A 19,227-nucleotide genomic window follows, 5' to 3' on the forward strand; every position below is an offset into this window, starting at 1 on the left:
ATGATGAGAAACGACAATCAACTTGAAACTGTTTAATGCATCTAGTTATAATAAGCATTTGCTACTAAGACTAACAGCCAGTACAGTTTCATTTGAAAAGTCTGATTCTGTGCTTTAAGCTAATGTAATGAACATGAGTTGAACAAAACCCCATCAGGACCATACACTTATTTTATAGCATGATTTTAAACATAGTACAAAATATTTAAAAAATACAAACTGAGTATATCAAATTTTGACAGTCTTATTTACAGTCTTGAAACACAGTTGCTGAAAAGCTTCACAAGTATATGGAGACTGGAGGTACAGATGAGCACAGTATTGTGTCTTGTCATGGACTTTATTCTACCACCAAGGAAAACTGCTTTCTCATGAAGGACCAAAAGCAGGTTTTTAGGCCATACTCCTGGAAAAATCTACATCTCCCATTTGTAAAGTAGAAAATTTGCTGCACAGTGCTCATTTAGGAGGATATATTTTAAATTCACAAGCTAGTTTGCTACAGCATGCTTCAATAAGTAGGAATAACCAGGCAATGATTATAAATCTGTATGTATTGATGCTTTGTTAAAAATATAAAAAACGAAAGTGACTTACGGGTAAAATAACAAGTCTATAAAATGATTTACATGTCACATACAGTTAAGGGTTGTGCCAACCCTTTTCCCGAACTTCATTTAAAGAATAGTACAGCTGTGTCAAGGCTGGAGTTTATGTAAAGTTCCTCCGTGTTTCCAGATCCGCAGGCTCATCGGAGTAGAGGAGTTCTAGCTTTGGGTATGGAATGACTAAAGGAAACAAAGAAAGTCAGCATTATAGAAGGAAAGATATCATTGAATTACATTTCACTATTCAATTAACAGATTCAAATGTATTTAGTTCATGCATGTTTGCACAAAGATCAGAAATGTATATTACAATTAATAACAACCAAATGTGAAAAATATATATACCATAGCCTGGAAAATCGAATTGATTGTAAAGAGCTGCGAGCTTTATGTCCTCTGGAGACAGAGTGTCTGTTGCGTATAAGAAGTATAAAAAGAGGGAAAAAGAAAGGAGATATAGATTAGCACCAGTAAAGAATGCAGACGTGACTACAGAGAGGGGCCAAGAGGCAGAGACATTGAGCAGCAGATTCCAGAGAAGCTATAGCCAGTCATAGGAGAGCTGCGTTTCTCAGAACGAAGTAAAGCTGGAAAAGGCAGCAAGGAGACTGAGGCGGGTGGAGTTTCATTTGGCAACCTGACAGTGGTGCATGAGCAGGGTCAGATTTACTAAACACTTTGTCAGGTTGCACATAATGTTAGTACAACAGCTGAGTGACGAAGAACTGGGGCTGGGCTGCACCGCCATGGTTTAATTTAAGTTTACAAAAAACGGTTTAACTGTAGTTGAATTCAACATTGTTGGATGAAAGATCTATCACTGGCAGGAACACAGATGAAACATTAACAGTGCAAAAAAACTCAAGCATGGAAATTGGAAAACAGCAATAATAACTCCTCTCATCTCGTGACAATCAGTGGTTTGCTCCACTCCACTGACTCAAGTTTCCATGATTTAGCAGGAAACCCCCTAAATCAAATAAACTCAGCAATTTAAGTTAATCAGACCAGTTTAATGTAATTTTATGTTTCTTTAAGAAACTGTCATTTTTCATCCCAACTGTCAGAACATCAAGATTCAATTTAGGTCTGGTTTGTAACCATTTTGTTAAAACTACATTCAAATATGAACAAAAGTAGTTTGTGGATAAACCACAATTTGTTTTTAACCCAATTTAAACCCTGTTTGTGCATCCCAGCCTAAATACCATAAGTGATTATTAGCATTAAAAGGAGAGAGTAGGAGAGTGCAGAGACTGAATTTGGCTGGATTAAAACAAAGCATCACTGAAATTATCTGTAAAATCTGATCATCCTATGGTGGCAAAAACTGGGGATAAACCATTACTTATGACTTTCCCTGTTTCAGACAGCATAGAGGATATATCTTCAAACAACACTTAACATGTGTTTGTGGCCCACAGTGGGTTTGAGAGCTTGCCTGCAGGTGGACCTGTGCCATGTTTAAGTTGATGAGAGGGCCTGTGTTGGCTGTGGCACTGGTTGTGTCTCTATGGCTGCCACATGGCTCCCAACACATTGGGTCCCTGTCTCCAGCCACTACATGCAAGTTTCCTAGAGACCTGACCAGCCTGGTGTGGCTCAGGGAGCTGGCAGAGAGAAGGAAGCTGTTAATGTCCTCCAAAAAAGGACCCACGAGTGGCTATAGCCTCTTGGCTGCTTTTCAAAAAATCAACTTCACATAAAACCTTCAAAAAATAAATTCAAGTATTAAATATTGCATTAACACAGCACAAACTGAGTAATGAAATCAATGGAAAATATGAAGTGTTTAAAGTCCAGAAAGAGGGCTGAACAATTAAACTTGCTGATTCAAAAAAACAATACAATTGTAACAAGATCAATTCAACTCTTTCTAAGTTTTACATTTTCATCAGCTCTCCTTATCACCACATGAACAGTTCTAAACATGATGGTCACATTTGAACATCTCAATGAAAACTGAGTATACTCTATTCACAAATACTGAGTGAGGGACAGCTGAGATTTACGGGAAATATATAATAAATGGAACTCATGCTGTTGCAACCCAGTTCTAATTGTTTTTACATCTTTACATTGAAATTGCCTCTAAAGTAGGGACACAAAAAGGCATCCAGTGTCTAGTCTGAGTTTTATTTGTTTTGCTAACTCCCAGATTTTGTTATGGTATATAATAGAGGAAACAGAGGGAGTGAATTTGCCACTGACCTTCCTCCGCTGGCGGGCAGTGAGGATCTGGTCCTCTTCCTGCTGTCTGATTGGTCAGAAAGAGCCAATGGGTTGCCACCATGAACACTGGCCTGCAATATGACCCTGCTGCAGAAGAGACATAATATGAATTATTCTGAGCCACTTTGCATGTCAGAGCGTATAGATGCATGTTGTGTGTACACTGCAAAATCTACCTTAGAGACTGTGATGATGACCTGGTGTGAATCTTATTCTCTTCTTGTCTGTGAAAACACAAGTAAAACAACAGTAAACATGTGATTACAATTATTCAATGATAGATCTTAGAAACGTGACAGGACAGAGTGGAAGCAGAGTATTAAATGCTGTATGCAGATGAGCAAGGAGTTTTAAAAAATATTGATAGTGATAGCTTGTGCATAGATCCTTATTGCGGCCCTGGCAGCCAGCTAGGATTATTAAAGCCAAGTCATACCAGGAGAAGCCAGCAGGTGGCACTAAACAACTTCAAAAGAGACTTGATTTGCCTTTCCACAGTTTTCATTTTCATCAAGAAAGCTTTAAGGATTTCATTTTTAGCACTCAAGTCCACACAATAGACCAGCAAAGCATGGTGTTTAAAATGACATGATGATAGACACATGGACAACATCATTGTGTATAGTAATTCACAATGACAAGACAGTAGCCTCTGATGTTTTAGATTTTAAATAACTGGCTCTGCTCATCAGCCTTATGTTTACTGTACTTGCAAAAGCAATAAAGAGGATCATTTTGAACAAATTTCTGATTTGGGTTGGGAATTAAAAAAAGAGACTGGGGCTCACTTACAGCATTCTCAGTTAGAGCTCCAGAAGGGGGGCAGGACAGGTTTTTGGGGGGCTGACGGGCGGTAGAACTCATTGAAATCCTAACCCGTCTATACAGAAATGCAGGATGGAAGAAGGGAAGCCATACACAATCCACCACAGGGCAAGGCTACACAGGGAGGAGAGCAGCATGGCTACCAGCCATCTGAAAGGAGGACAAATCCAACAACAAGAGCAAACGGAAAAAAGGGGAAATAAAAGGAAGGAGAGACAAGAGACGTCCGGGCAGGACACAAAGCCTTTGATGTTCTGCTTTTCCACTGAGACTGGATTAGATGAACTACCTTTCAAAGAGCCTTGCATCCAACTAGCCAGTCAGCAAGTTCTTCTTCTTCACTTGCTCTGATGTGTAAGCAGTTTGCTTTAAACTTTGAACTCAACTATTGTTGAAATTTCGAAGTTGATGACACTTTGAGAGATTCTAAAAAGTTTTAAAAGGATCATAGTGTCAATGAATTTGTTTTTAACAACCATACAATTATTTAAAAGTGTATGATAAAAATATGAAATGAGGTGTTTATTCTACAGCTGGCACTAACAGTATTTAACATTAAATATATAGTAGTAACATTTGCTTTTAGTAAAGTTACACTAAATAAACAACTTAAAACAAGTATAACTTTTTACCAAATTAATTAAGTTGACACCTACAAGTAAACTTATGGACAGAAATGTCTTTCAAATACACTAAGATAGCTTTATCTGTGAGCAAATAGTGGATGATACCAATATTTAGATTATCTAATTATCATTATTACATTTTGTTCCACAAACGGTGCGTTTTAAAAGAAGCTGGCAGACACAGAACCCAGAAGGAGTACACAAAGCTTGGATGGTTTGTGCACACTGATCCAGTCACAGAAGCAATGGAAAAACAACAGGCAATAGACAATGAACCCGGCCCAACATTAGTTACATGTTAGACACAAACATAGATCGAACAAAGAGGCATGTTCATGCGTGCATGTCCAAGGGTTTCATGCCTGTTGCCATGCATGAAGAGGCAGAAAAGAACGCTTTTAGATAACTGGCGTTCTGATCATCGCTAGAATTGAACATGCACGTCAGTATTACTAAATAAAACAAACAGTGGAGCCAGATGGCGAGGTTCAGCTGGAAGTAAGAGGGATGTGTAGCAACGCATATACTGATAAAACAAATTGCTTGTGCGAACAAATCTCTATTCTGTCTTAACTCCCTCCTGAGAACAGTAAAAACCCATTTTCTTCATCCATCTATTTACTAAGGAGCCAACCTGTGTATTTAAAATAGAATCATGTATCATTTACCACTCCAACAATACCCTTGCAAACCACTTATTTCCTAAAAACACCCCAGGCAAAGATCATTTTAACAACAAAGTACTAAAAGTTTCCTAAAAACACCTACAGCTATATGGTTGAGCAGACAAACTTCTTTACTAAACAAGTAAAAACTGCAGATCAGAACCAGGATTAAGTTTCCCTCGCTAACATTTTCTCTTGAGATGTGCCAAGTCAGCTGTGCAAGCCAAGCACTAAAACATTGAATTCAACTAATCCAGATCCTTTGTTAAACTGTGATTAGTTGAATAATTGGTGCCATTCTTAATAAGTACAGCAGGCTCAATTAAAGAGCTTAACTGTAACTGTAATATCTGGGATAAGCCTTGATATCAAAAGCAGATCAGCTCAGTGTGTCCATGACAGGCAGATAATGCAAGGCGTGTAAATGTAATGCATCCACTAAGTGCATATCCACACCATAGTCATCCAACGAAAGACAGAAAAAAAAGAAAGAAAAAATAATCAACCTCAAAATCAGCCATACCATACACTGGCATAGCAACCATTTCTACAGGAAGAGGAGGTCAGCTAAAAAAGAAAGTGATGTAAACTTACCTCTGTCATACAAAACCTCACATCCTCTCTCTGTTTTTCCTCTCCCCCACACTCTCTCTCTTTCTCTGCCACTCAGCTATCTTTTGAATGGCAGACAACACATCGGCCACACCGTGCCCATGAGGTTGCAGCAGAACACTACCACCTGCCTGACATGGGACAACAAAAGCCATAGCCATATGGGTACATTGGCAGAGGCCAGTCAACCATCCTCAGCCATGCTGACACCCAACCTTCCACGGCCGAATTACATAGGCACAAATGATGTGGAATTTATTTAGATAGAGAAGGTAAAATCTCCATATCAGATTTTCTATTATTATTTTAAAAACTAGAGAGCAACAAAGCATTGGCGTTAATTGGTTACTAAGTTATTGGAGTTTTATTCCATTTATTTAAACATTTATGTTGCAGCAAGGCCTGTTCCTTGCTGCAACATAATGGATGTCTTCTTTATCTTAACAGTCAAATGTAATGCACCACTTTTTATTGAAATGTATCTATACAATACAGATCCAAGTGCTATGAAAATTTTAATATATAACAATTTTAATATCTCGCATTCTTTACCACATTTTCTTTTAATTAAAGCACTAATCAAAACCTGCCTCAAGGCATTGGGACATGATGATATGATAACCTGGAGCCCAAGCTCTATTACCCTCTCATCTCATTAATTATCTGATTCTGCAGTTAATCTAACTCATGGATCACATGCTTTAATCCCACACCTTTTGTGCCTTTCTGAATCCAGAACTCAACAGATTGTGTATCAGATAACTCCATCAACTCTGTCACTCGCTCTGCCTCTTAATATTTAACCGACTTCTTTCTTGTTTTAATGTTCATCCCCATCAATCACGGATTATCTATGAAAATGTGATGACTTATATTGATCTGCATGTCATGACATTGAATCAAAAGAACAGTAGGAGGACACAAAGACAAAATTATTGAAAGATTACAGGAATGGTGCCTGGTTCCTCAACTTAAATATAAAATGTACTAAAAAGGGATACAACTGCCATGGTAGGAATAAAGGAGATTAGTCTAAAATTGGACAAATCTGTAAACATGTCATGATCCAATAGACTGCCATAGGGTGGCGTTGGTCATTTTACGGTACGACAACACACAGGTGTGATGAATGACCGGACCTGCAGTCTGCCTGCGTACTTACGATAGTGAACCTGAGGATGATCTGGCCTGCCTCTTGCTCTTCAGGGCTCGCAGTTTATCTCCCTGTGTAAGGCCATTCCTCTCCTCATCATCATTATACTGTAAAACAAAGGAAAAGATGTGGTTAACCAAAATGCTGTGCCCTTGTTCATTAAAAAAGCGTTCTGCTTACAAAAGTACTTTCAATTAATCGTGCAGTCTGAACCTGTCCGCATGGCAAAAGAGTAATTTTAAAACTCACTAGGTCCATTTCCTCTTTCTTGGATGCCCTGTTCATGTTGCTCCCATTGATGGATATGTCATCTACACCAGAAAGGATCCTTGTTACAGCCGTCTTGCCATTCTCACGTTCGTTTTGCATTTTCTCCCGGAAAACATCTCCTTCAGCCCACAGACTGTTCTGCTTACTGATGTAAAAAAGAAAAAAATATTAACTCAATTTCTTTGAGTTTCTGACTGACAAACACTTGATCAATAAAATCTAAGGACGCTATAATTTGAACTTCAACTCTGACTGAAGATTCTGCATGTGCGAGAAAGACCTAAGATTTGAACAGAGTAACATTCTGAAAAGGCTACTTAAGTGCACACCTACTCTTCAACAAAGTTCTGCTGAGGCCCAATGATGGACCCTGGTCTGCAGATCCGTATCCAGGCAATGACTTCTGCAGCACTCAGGCCGTAATGTTTCATCATATAACAGCCAATCAGAGTGCCAGTCCTGCCCAAACCAGCTAAAAAGGAAAAGAGTGGCATGGGGTTAAATTACACAATCAACTGGACACTGAGCACAGTCTATAGATCTAGGAGTAAAAGTAGACTCATTCAGAATAGATTAACTTATCAACTGCCCTTGTTGTAGTGTGAATTGTACCTTTGCAGTGGACAGCGATGGCTCCTTCTGAGTTCTCGCAGATGTTGAGGAACTTCCTGACGATGGAGTCGTTTGGTGTGCTACCGTCCACAAAGAACAGATCATGGTGCTCAAAGCCAGATTCAGTGAAGCGCCTGGCATCATACATCTTCTTGTTGAGTCTGATGACAGTGGTGATGTTGTGATTCCTGAAGTATGGGATGTATGCCTCAGGAGCGTGTAAAGGGTATCCTGAAGTAAAGAAAAAAACAAGTGAGGTCAATAGGTATAATAACTAAGACAGAAAAAGGCAACTTAAAAACGTAAATTTGACTTACCATTCTCTATTTTGCTCTTTGGATGAGGGCCGCTGAACGCAAGGAACTTTCCTGGAATGATCCAGTTTAAGTCTCCATTTTCTGCTCTCTCGTAGTGCTCATATTCTTCGACGTCAAAGTTGGAGAAGTCGAGCCAGCCGTACTGCAGAGCCTGGTAGGTGGTAAAAAGAGTTCATTTCAAGGGAGCATGACACAGCAAGACAGAAATGTAAATAAATCTTTAAATGACGTACCTTGTGAACACCACGAAGGCAGTCTAGGATATTCAGATTGTACATGCAGGTTCCAAATGAAGCATCTCTGTAACAACAAATATAATTTTCTTTTAGCACAACACCCAAATTATATTTTTTTTCCTTAAATAAACTTTAGCAAAATATCAACTGCTATCCCGTCTAGCCTGCTCTTTAAATATCTTGTTTTGTTTCTTCTCTTAACACTTATTTAAATTTAAAATGAGTAGTAATATAAAAAATTGCACAAAAACCCTTAAGCCCTCTTAGTCTGCTGATCCCCACTGGTTAAAATGACATTGTGGTTTTAAAATAACTCTGCCATTTTTAAAAGTCACATAATTTGACGAGATATATGGACAAATTTCAGATGCAGCATATTTAAAAAAATATATATATAGATATATATATCTTTTTAGGATAAAGATGGCAGCATATGTGAAGCTTGGGAGAACAGACTGATCTGCTGCTCTGATAATGATTGTGGTTTGTTGTTCACAGGGCAAATGTGAAATATACCTGAATGGAATATATGTCGAGTTTCTTGACACAAGCAGACTGTAGGCATCCTCCGGCATCATGTCTAGATTCATCACCTTTAAAAACAAATTTATGATCACTAAGTGCCTCTCAGGTTACAACCCAATATCAATATACAAATAATATTCCACTTACTGCATACGAGCCAATGAGGTAGGCAGCATTGGCTTGTTTCTTCTGATCTCCACAGGTGTAGAATATGATCTTCTTCCTTGAGAGTGTAATAGACTGTACAACGATATTCAGAGCATCAGTATGACATGAGATGCGATTAAAACAATGTTTTTTTTCATACAAATGTGTATTAATAAATTATGACATGAGAGTAAACCACAGTGGCTTGAAAATAGGTAAAATCTTCATTGGAAAAGGATTAAGGACTTACAACTTAAATTAAACAATGACTTTTTACTTGCATTTCAGGGATATTATGGCTATAAATATAACTTTTTAAAATAAGTTGTAAAGTATTACTAGTACCTGATGTGCAAAAAAACATGCCTCTGCTTAATTTTGACTACGTACAGCAAGTATAAATAGATATTGATTGACCTGGCTCCCATTCTCTCTTCCAGGAAGTACAACTAAGATCGACGGTTCACTTTACCTTGAGCTTCTTTGTCAGCTTGCAGCAGAAGCGATAAAACATGGCCAAGTTAAGGGGACCAAAGTCCGCATAGAAGCTGAGAGAGGGGGGGGGGGGGAAGAAGAGTGTGTCAGAGTGGCTATTTATGCCAGCAGCTACAGTCTCTGGGGAAGTTTCATTAGATGGAATCAGCAACATCACACTGAAACAGTAAAAACACTGACAAAGTAAAGACTATTTTTAGAAGCCTCTGATGCTGTAATAGGTCACTCAGAACGGGACAAAATGCTGCAAAGACATGAGAATTGTTTTGTACCACTGGCACAAAAATAGCTCTGAGAGGTCGCTCAGGTTCTGTTGTGTTAATGTATAACACCAGCCGATTTAAACAGCCATGCCCTTGAAGCAAATACCTTTACTGGTTTGATGAGCGTTTGCTTTTAAATGTTGTTTTGGTTATTTGGATGTATTCCAACAGTTAAAAGAGGCATTTCGTTTTGACAAAATATTGCAATCTTATCTTTATTGTAACACATATTACAGCAACGAGCTGAACGTCCATGTCCAGGTTACAAAGATGGGATGAGACTGAAAGCTTACTTCTCATATGCCAGCTCTTCATCTATGCAGAAACAATGTCGATCAGCGGTGCTTTTGATCTTTTGCTTTAGTATGGCGAAATACAGTTGATCTGCAGAGGGAGGGAGGGGGTGGGGTAGGGGTAGGGACACAACATAAAGAGGCAGTTAAATACTTGCTTTTGTCATGCACACAAACTTCTGTGGTCTCTAATTTCCCTTAACCAAGGACCTCTTTTACTACTCCATTCATTTTTCTGGCAACTTACCCTTGACAAACTCGATGCATCTTGACGAAACATCGTCCGTGGTCATCTTGCTCAAAGTTCTGAACATGTTTGTTTTGCAGAGAAACCTACGAGGTAGATTTTCTTTACGAGGACTTGCACATACCGAGTAAAACTGCCACGGTTAATGTACGCGCCGATTAAAAAAGCAATAAATTAAAAATGTAGCGGAATAACACAATCGATGTCAAATCTGATTGAACTATCCGGAACAAAAAGTTAACAGTCAAAGAGGGAAGAAGAGTTGGGATTGCAAGTGCGCACTCTGCTAAAAAAAAAAAGGATCTCTACCAGACTCCTCCCTTCAGGATCCGCGACACGCTATTGGCTGCGACAGATCCAGGGCGCTACATGATTAGAGGAACGTCCTGTCAGTCGTTCTCAGCCCCGCCTGTTTTAGTTTAAAGTTCTCTACATAAGACAAATGATAGGCCCCGGGAACGTTGCCCGAACGGTTGCTAGGGCGATCCCCCAGCCAATAAAATACGCGATTTCCACTTCGGCGAACCTCCTTCTCTGAGATTTGAGCTGCGTAAGGAGGGTGAAAAACAAAAACCAGGAAAACGCCATGAAATATATCGTGAATGTACATTGGAATGCACTGACAGTGTCTTAACTATAATTTGAACACACTAATACCACTCTGTCTATATGCATAACCCATTAAGATATGATTGTGCAGACAAAGCGAAGTAATGGTGTCATTTGTTTCTTCTAAAATAAATACCGGAGCAAGGAATGATGATAATATCACGCACGTTTTGCACACAATACGAGGCAAACCAAGTACATTGACGATTAAACGTCCTCCGAATGAGCCGATGTCTTTGTATTCGGTCAAAACTGAAAGACTTTCTAACACACCCTGCTCATTTAATGATATGCATCCTGCTGTGGGCGTCCCTTTCATATTTGCAGAGTAGGCTTTAAGTTGACAGGGTTCACCCTGCAGGCCCCTTACCTGTTATCTCAGTGTAAACATCAGAGTTTGGCTCCGCCTCTGAGCTGCTAAGAGCTGCACAGCGCTTTTTCCTCGACTCGGCTCTTCTCCTCTCGCTTTTGCGCTTCATGTTCACGGCTGCACGGTGGACATTCCCAGGCAGCAGCTCTAGACCTCCTTCGCTTCGCAGTGCGGCGGCGTGTCCCTGATTCGTTGCTGTGATCTTATGTCATGGTCTGATGATATGTGAGTGTTGCAAATATGTCAAGGTGTCAATAGAGGTCTTGCCGTCTGCTCCAGCCTCTCCGATTGTGCCGGTGACGTCTGTGAGCAGGGGCAGGTTTCTGCTTTCTGAATCCCATGCACGTGACGTATCAGGATTAGATGTCCAGTGCCCACCCTCCACTGTTCATCTTCTGCAGCTGGAGATAACGTGGGGAATGTAGTCCTAGGTGATCCCATTTGAAAATGACTGTGGGCAGACCATGCATTAGGTCTGCAGTGTGCATGTTGATAGCACGACACAACACAAAAGAAGCCAAGAAATTGCAATTAAACTTCACTTGCATTATAATGTCAAACATTATGACTGACACTACAGTTGTGCAATAACACGTTTGCTTAATGTAAATTGGAAAATGTATTACAAATGCTCTACAACTTGTGAATTAGAATAACTTTTTTATTTGAAATATGATGTGCATGCCCTTTATCTAATAGTGCTTTATTTGTGTCTATATTTTTGCTGTAACAATGTAAATTCCCCCTCTGTGGGATGAATAAAGATATTCTGATTCTAAAAAATGAACACTTAAAAGTACATTCCGTATCAAGGTAAACACTTACATACATGTACAAGTTGTTTTAGAGTTTCATTAATAGCCTACCACACACAACCATCTTAACATTATTAGAAGAACCTAATAGAATTCCCAATAGAAAAGGTAGACATTTAAACAGTAATGCGTTCCTCTCTCAGTTATGCACTCAACCAAAAAAAAGCCTCATGTATTTGAACAAAACAGCTTTACCTCAATGACCACTTACACACTTTTTGAGAGCTCTTTTATTCTCAAACCAAATTTCATCTTCTTCATTAGCAGAACAACTTTGCTAAGTTAATTTACTGGGTTTCACCAAAACTTGAATCTTCATCAGTACATGAGATGTGACTGAAAGCTCTGGAATAAAACAGTCCATAACCAACAGTTTGTTTGTGTTGACTTGTGTTTTGGACCTATCCAAGATTTTGGCAGAGTAAAAGAGCTAGTACAGGCATGATACAAAAACGGACTGAGTATAACTGGGACACCAATATGTTTTAGAAATGATGTTGCCCAAACAGTGATGAGGAATAAAGCATGCTTTCAGGCAGACCAGCTGGCTACACATGAATGATTGTTGGCTTATCACTGAAGTCCAGAGTCTGTTGAACCCCGGCGAGCTGCAGGAGCCAGTTAATGGGCATATGGTCCAGGCGGTTCATGTCAAAATGGGAAAAAAGAACCTGAGAGCCTGTAGAGAGAAGAAAGAGCGAGTAAGGAAAATAGAAAGTAACAACATGGTTGAGGCAGAGACAGACCTTACTAGCGTTACAAGGAAACAGAGAGAGACACGATTACCTGGCCCTGCAATGATGGCTCCACCTTGTTGATGAAGGTCACCCTGGAAGTCAAATGCAGGGCTAGTCATGGCCCTCCATATACTCTTCACTTGCCCCATAAAGATACCAGACTTCACATGAGGACTAGGTTGGGCTATGAACATAAACACCAGCACACACACAGATATATTTTTAATAATCAGCATAACAAAATAGGCAGTTTTTATACCCTCATATTGTTATCGCATTACTACCTGAGTCTGTAAATTTCTCCTCTCTCTTCATCCCAAACTTTTGATAAATGCTCCTCTCCGGGTCCACATATATTTCATAAGGATACCCAGTCAGTAAACAGAATGGCTAGAGAGATTAAAAACAAAATCAATTTGATATGACTGAGTGTGGCATCCTCTAAACATGCATAAGAATCACTGAATGAGTTACTTACCTCTATATGGTGATGAGCAGACTGACCAATCACAACCAGTCTAATGGCAGCATCCTGCAAAGAAAGTGCAACACAATACAATGCTATAGGGCGTCAACCCTTATTTGTATGTCAAGTTTGCAACAAAGTAGCTTCAGTAATTTAATTGTGCATCAGGACTTACCTCTAGTGCTTCTTTAGGTATTTTACTCAAATCCTCCACGTATTCCTTACAGCTGTAGCACAGGAAATTCTGCAAGGACACCAAATGTAACACATAAATAGACTAGGTAGATATGAGCTATCACATTACTTCTTTTTTTAAAAACTCTGGTCTTGCGCCTATATTATGTTTCTCCCCCTGTCTTCACCTATGATCTCTCCATCCCTTAGTAGCAGAGGAAGCTGTTGGTGCATCTGTCCAGCAAGACGGATGCTCACCTGTTGCCTACTGTGATGCCTCTTGAGGCTCAATCTACCTAAACTTGAGCCTCTCATTGAGGCAGTGAAGCCCATGAGTCACTAGCAAATTTAAGCCAACAAAAAGTTATTCCCCTACCCGCACAAAAATTATGACCGATTTCCTGTCTCGATATAATGTCTTGAACGGAAAAGACACTCCATGCCGGTCGTAAATTAAACAATCTTCGACGTCTTCAAGACGATAGTCGACTGAAAGGCTCCCGATTTCCTTGTTTTCTATAGTTACTTGTCGAGTTATTGGGGAAATTGCTTCAGCCATTTTTTCCTGAGGCTTCCCAAACTAGCATTGCTATTTTGGGAGTTGCTGTTCAGGCTTGAAGAGTTGGTGGCCGCAAACTCACGCCCATAATTTGTGTGTGTGTGTGTGTGTGTGTGTGTGTGTGTGTGTGTGTGTGTGTGTGTGTGTTTGTGTGCGCGCGTTTGTGTGGAAGAGAGTGAGAGAAAGGGGGAAGAAAATGTTAGTGAAAAGTGAAAAACTGAATCTTCCATTTGATGGTAAGAAGTTTTAGGACTAAAGCAAGAAAACAACATTACTTTTTTTAAACGAAATACTCACCTAACGGTATTTCTTATTTTTTTTTTAACTTTAATGTATGTTTTACATACTTGCTGTTTATAAAGTATGGTGTGTTGTGTGTTTTTGGACATGGGACTGTCATATTATTATTAGTCTTTTTTAAACAAGGACCGTGTTTAAAAACATGATTCTCAAAAGAGAGCTGATGATTTATGACAGATTAAGCTATAAACTCCATTTCATAACAATTAACATACACTAAAACAATATCTCTATCGCACTATTAACTTACAATTAATTTCAAACATAAAAAATAGATAAGGTCAAATTAATGTCGACAATTATGGTTTCTCAAGATCTGTTTTTTGACACATGGGAAAAAGAGCTATAGTCTGGGAAATATGTAATTTTATTAACGCAAAAAATTAAAAATCTGAAATATAAAACTATGATGATGCACAAACGGGGACTAGCAATACAACTTGGGTCAACGTGGGCTTTACTTCTCCCACAAGGCCCTACAGCAGGCCCTACAGCAGGCACTTCTTCCAGCCTCCATGACGAATTACGAATCGGCCTCGTCGGCTTCCTTCCCGCTGCCCTCTCGGTGCGGAAGTGTTGTCCTCCAGCAGCAGCAGCAGAGCCAGAGCTGCACTGTGTGGATAAACACTACGCTAGGTCTGTAGCAGGGTTTCTCGCCTCCTAGTCTCTCCTGTCCGGGAATTGTCAGCACTCAGATTGGCTGTGCAGCACAGCACTATTATGCGAGCACCGTCCGTAGTGAGGGAGCACCGTGTGAAGTGGTGAGACATGTTTCATGTTATGGCTACAGCTAAGTTAGCATCTAGTGATGGAGCAAGCTAGCCTGTCAGAAAGCTCAACTGGGATAGCACTGCAACCGTTTATTGTTTCTAAACGAGGGCTGTGCATCGCCATGATGGAGATCATGTTAAACATAAACCTGTCGCGGTAAAACAGAACCATCAAGTAAGACATGTGTGACTGTGTGTGCGAAACAAATGACCACCTGTTCAATGTTTACATCTTTTCATTCGGCTGCAACCACACGTTGCATCGGTGCTGCTTCCTTGCTAGACCATCGCATTACAATGACAAATCTGTTATTTATTACTCTGACGTAGACCGCGTAATAAACGTGTGACAAGTAATGTGTTCATAACGCAAATAATATAGGTCAACTGGTTCCGACTGCTCGGTTACCAAACGTTGTGCTCATTTGTTGATATTATTTGCCCAACTCTTTCAATATAGATCTAGCTTGATTGTCTCACACTATAAGGAAAGGCTTACATTTCCTCGGTTTTCTAATCTTATGACATTCTGTACACTAGTGACTGCCTTTCATTTAAACCTACAAAGACACTGAATGCCTTTCTTTTAGAAGTACCTAAAGTATTTCACCAGAAATTTGGAGAGGCTGCTTTCTGTTCTTTATTGTCCCAAACTGTGGAACAGCTTCCCATTGGATCTTAGAACAGCAAACTCCATTGGAATTTTTAAAAGTAAATTAAAGACCTATCTTTTTAATTTGGGGTTATTTTAGTGCTATCACTGTTATGTTTTATTGTTGTTATTAGTATTATAAAATTGTTATTATTAGGAGTGAATGTTCATAAATATTAGTCATGGTTGGGAAAGGATCTCTCTCCAATTCGAATGGAAATGTCATGCTTGTTTTGATAAATGAACAACAATAGAGTTTGAAAGTAGAGTACTGAAAGTACCACAATTCCAAAGTACATAACAATGGGGGAAAAAAACTCAGCTATTGTATGGACACAAATATGATCCCAACAATGATACCGAGTGAAGGTCCTTAGAATATTCCCAAATCATTGATTTACTAATGAATTCAATCTTGTCTATTCTAGAGTTTCCTTGAATCATCTATATGGGCCATCTTCTCTCGAAAAATGGTTACCGTCTGAAGAAGAGGACACGTAAGTTGCATCACAGGAAGAAAAAGAAGAGGAACTGCTTCCTGCAGCTGCCTTGCATGCTCTGCTTCATCGTCCACAGCAACAGCAGTGGTCTTGACGACGAAGGTGACCATTTGGAGGCCGCCATCAACGGCAGTGTGTGCCGTCACAACAGCATCACAGGAATCAGTGTTCCTGGTGTGGGTGGAGTTGGCATTGGAGCAGCAGCTGCCTCGAAGCTCGCAGAGCGATACGCCACACTCACATCTCCTGAAGACTGCTCCAAGTTCCTGTTGTCTCCACGGGAGCTGGCTATCTGGGAGGGCCAAGGAAGGAGCCTCTTATCAGCTGTTCCTGCCAAACTGATTCCACCACCCGCGCTATTCAGATCTGCTGGGGTGTCTGTGACTGTTCCCATACCTGTACCTGTTCCTGGCGGCACCAGTGACTACACTGAGATGGTAGGGAGCAGCACCAACGGCACCACATGTTGTAGCTGCTAAAGATGCAGCGTTGACCCAAATCAGCCATGATTTACCAGCACTGCTGATAATGATTCATAGGGCTGTAATTCAAGAACATTTAAGAAAGTTTACTAATAAGTACCCGCAGGAGACTGATTACCTATTTAAATAAAACAATCTGTCACCCAGAGGAGTTCTATCATGTAGAAGGAACAAAAGAGCAATTGTTTAAAATATGTTTGACAAGACTGACAAACTGTTCTGCCAGTGACAAAATATAAATTGACTACAGTGTGCCCCAACCTTTCATAATAGTATGTAGATACAAATAGGCAGATTTTAATCTAAACCAGAGTCCAAGTGATTTAAAGTGAAACATAACAATGTTGGAAATGTGTTTTCTTAAGATATAATAGAAGTGTAGAAGTCTATTCAAAAACTTTACACTAAAAGCAACAGCATTTTTTAATTCTTGTTTTATTGTATGCCATTGAATATGTAAGGTATAGGATGTTGTTATAGTTTCATAATGTGGGTGTTGTGAGTTTCTTCAACACTGCAATTGTATTTGAAGGCTTTACACTTGAATTTGCCTGCAGTAACGGTTCACCGGCTGATCTGTGTGTGTCTCTCGGTGCAGGTGTGTAAGAGGAAGTGCTCAGAGGTGCAGAGGTGCACCCCCTGTAAGCAGCCGCGCTGCGCCTTCGCTGCCCCTGACGGAGTGCTGGAGAACGGGGGAGTGGGAGGAGGTGGAGAAGAGGCCTCCTCAAACTCTGAAACTGGCCACTGCCACCTCCCCATCTGTCCACTCCCATCCTCCTCCACTTCTTCTTCCTCTGCCTCCTCCTCTTCCTCCTCACCTGCTGATGGCTGCTGCGGGTTGGGTCTTCATGCTGATCTGCCGCATAGTTCAGACTCGTCCCCCTGCTGCCTGCATCCTTATGACGACTGCCAGGCGAGAAGTTCTGACACCACTGATCACTCAAGTATCAACCACCTGCCTTCCTCCATCCTGCTTAAGGTCAGAATTCAACAAAGAAATAAATAGGTGTTTTGTGAATTACTGATGTTTTAAGTTGGTTGGGTACAAGGACAAATTCAAACATACCTCTACAACTTAGCCACATTATCTGAAATATTGTTGAATGGCTTTTACCAGACTGGAAACGTGCATTCTAAATAGATTTGTCTTTTTTTTTATATCTTCCTTTTCCTTCTTGCAGGTGCTCTCTCACTTGACAGTGAAGGAGCGCTGTCTGTGTGCCTCACTTGTGTGTAAGTACTGGAGGGACCTCTGCTTGGACTTCCAGTTCTGGAAGCAAATCGATCTCAGTGGCCTACAACAAGTAAGCACACAGTGATACATTTTCTCATAACCTCATTAATCATTCATTTTAGTAGAGTAGAACCCTTCATTCTTTCAGTTTTTCTTACCTTACATTTTAGACATTAAGCTAATACTCTGGCTTGGAATGAGTGAGCAGGAGAGTGAGCTTCTTGCCGACATGATAGACAGCTGTCTTGTTCATACGTGTAGTTAACAACATCGATGTTTATCATCTCTTTGTGTTCCCCAGGTAAATGATGATCTCCTGGTGAAAATAGCCTCACGAAGGCAGAACGTGACAGAGATTAACATCTCTGACTGCAGAGGTGTCCATGACCATGGCGTGTCCTCCCTGGCCTCACACTGCCCAGGCCTGCAGAAGTACACGGCATACCGATGCAAGCAGCTAGGGGACATGTCCCTGTCAGCCTTGGCCACACACTGCCCTCTGCTGGTGAAGGTGCATGTGGGCAACCAGGACAAACTGACGGATGAAGCACTAAAAAAGGTATTGACAAAGAGACATGATAGAATGCAAAGCTTCCTCTTTCAATGTGTACTTGTGATACACCCACCTCATATGCTCTGTTTACTCCTAGGTAAAAAATGAACTAATACTATTATTGAATGACTTGAATGACTTGAATGACTTATTTAATTTGAAATATTTTAAATAATGTGACCCTTTTTGGCCTTCAGCTTGGAGAGCACTGCAGTGAGCTGAAGGACATCCACCTTGGTCAGTGCTACAGTATCACCAACGAGGGCATGGTGGCCTTGGCTAGAGGTTGCCCTAAACTGCAGAGACTCTACCTGCAAGAGAACAAACTGGTAAGTCCCACACATTTAGATTCATACACGTGCTTTCTCTCCCTGCTTGCCTCGTGGTTTCCGTTTAAATATGAAGTCTGCAATCATTTCATATAGTCTCTTGGAAATCTATGGGCTCAGCAATCACTCAGATATACAGTCAGGTCTATAAATATTTAGACATTGACACAATTTTAATTATTTTGGCTCTGTACCCCACAACAATGGATTTGAAATTAAACAATAAATATGTCCTTTAAGTGCAGACTTTCAGCTTTATTTTGAGGGTATTTACATCCAGATCAGGTGAATGGTGTAGGAATTACAACACATTTTATCCAGGGTATCCCCTTTTTAAGGGACCAAAAGTAATTGGACAATTGGCTGCTCGGCTGTTGCATGGCCAGGTGTTTGTTATTTCCTCATTATGGCGGGCATGTTTGGCTGCCAATGGAACTGCCTCCCTTATATTTAATGATGATGTGACTGCTGACAGCAGGATGAACGCTGAAGGGTTTCGGGCAGTATTATCTGCTCATATTCATCAAAATGCTTCAGAACTCATTGTGCGA

At 40.2% G+C, this 19,227-nt stretch overlaps 3 protein-coding genes across 16 annotated transcripts in view; 1 reads left to right on the forward strand and 2 right to left on the reverse strand.

Annotated features, from left to right (window-relative positions):
- Window positions 1-19: 19 nt before the first annotated feature.
- On the reverse strand, window positions 20-11,420 carry cdc14b (cell division cycle 14B). Of its 10 annotated transcripts, none has more exons than XM_063897195.1 (15): window positions 11,106-11,420; window positions 9,880-9,970; window positions 9,301-9,376; window positions 8,829-8,921; window positions 8,673-8,749; window positions 8,154-8,220; window positions 7,921-8,071; window positions 7,604-7,834; window positions 7,325-7,463; window positions 6,971-7,136; window positions 6,731-6,828; window positions 3,017-3,064; window positions 2,820-2,924; window positions 954-1,019; window positions 20-788 (listed from the first exon to the last, which is right to left on the reverse strand). In XM_063897195.1, the coding sequence occupies exons 1-15, from the start codon at window positions 11,212-11,214 to the stop codon at window positions 749-751; spliced, it is 1,557 nt and encodes a 518-aa protein (XP_063753265.1). In that variant the 5' UTR covers window positions 11,215-11,420; the 3' UTR covers window positions 20-748. The 10 variants fall into 10 exon arrangements, 8 of the variants coding, with proteins under 8 accessions (XP_063753265.1, XP_063753261.1, XP_063753264.1 ...); XM_063897191.1 differs by lacking the exon at window positions 954-1,019 and adding an exon at window positions 2,014-2,218; XM_063897194.1 differs by having other exon boundaries at window positions 2,820-2,927; window positions 11,106-11,419.
- A 370-nt stretch (window positions 11,421-11,790) lies between these two features.
- On the reverse strand, window positions 11,791-13,943 carry prxl2c (peroxiredoxin like 2C). Its single transcript, XM_063897998.1, has 6 exons — window positions 13,674-13,943; window positions 13,299-13,367; window positions 13,136-13,189; window positions 12,942-13,047; window positions 12,707-12,841; window positions 11,791-12,599 (listed from the first exon to the last, which is right to left on the reverse strand). Exons 1-6 carry the CDS (start codon window positions 13,854-13,856, stop codon window positions 12,469-12,471), a joined length of 678 nt encoding a protein of 225 aa, XP_063754068.1. The 5' UTR covers window positions 13,857-13,943; the 3' UTR covers window positions 11,791-12,468.
- A 78-nt stretch (window positions 13,944-14,021) lies between these two features.
- The window catches only part of fbxl17 (F-box and leucine-rich repeat protein 17), a 189,292-nt gene continuing 184,086 nt past the window's right edge, over window positions 14,022-19,227 (forward strand). For 3 of the 5 annotated variants that reach the window (XR_010167013.1, XM_063897994.1, XM_063897997.1), the window contains exons 1-6: window positions 14,734-14,917; window positions 16,007-16,515; window positions 17,159-17,539; window positions 17,742-17,864; window positions 18,096-18,353; window positions 18,545-18,676. Coding sequence is in view for 4 of the 5 variants with exons in the window: in XM_063897994.1 (XP_063754064.1) it covers window positions 16,027-16,515; window positions 17,159-17,539; window positions 17,742-17,864; window positions 18,096-18,353; window positions 18,545-18,676 (1,383 nt within the window). In the remaining variant the exon portion in view is untranslated. The other 2 variants (XM_063897996.1, XM_063897995.1) reach the window with 2 other exon arrangements.

This window comes from Eleginops maclovinus, chromosome 12 (assembly GCF_036324505.1).
Source record: "Eleginops maclovinus isolate JMC-PN-2008 ecotype Puerto Natales chromosome 12, JC_Emac_rtc_rv5, whole genome shotgun sequence".
Taxonomy (NCBI): Eukaryota; Metazoa; Chordata; class Actinopteri; order Perciformes; family Eleginopidae; genus Eleginops; species Eleginops maclovinus.

Coding starts and splice junctions, on each gene's coding strand:
- cdc14b (XM_063897190.1), bottom strand. CDS start 11,214: ATGAAGCGCAAAAGCGAGAGGAGAAGAGCCGAGTCGAGGAAAAAGCGC. Junction 8,750..8,828: donor ACCTCATTGGCTCGTATGCA/GTAAGTGGAATA, acceptor TTGTTTTTAAAG/GTGATGAATCTAGACATGAT. Junction 6,829..6,970: donor AGAAAGAGGAAATGGACCTA/GTGAGTTTTAAA, acceptor TTTGTTTTACAG/TATAATGATGATGAGGAGAG.
- prxl2c (XM_063897998.1), bottom strand. CDS start 13,856: ATGGCTGAAGCAATTTCCCCAATAACTCGACAAGTAACTATAGAAAAC. Junction 13,048..13,135: donor CTGCTCATCACCATATAGAG/GTAAGTAACTCA, acceptor TAATCTCTCTAG/CCATTCTGTTTACTGACTGG. Junction 12,842..12,941: donor GGAGAAATTTACAGACTCAG/GTAGTAATGCGA, acceptor TTATGTTCATAG/CCCAACCTAGTCCTCATGTG.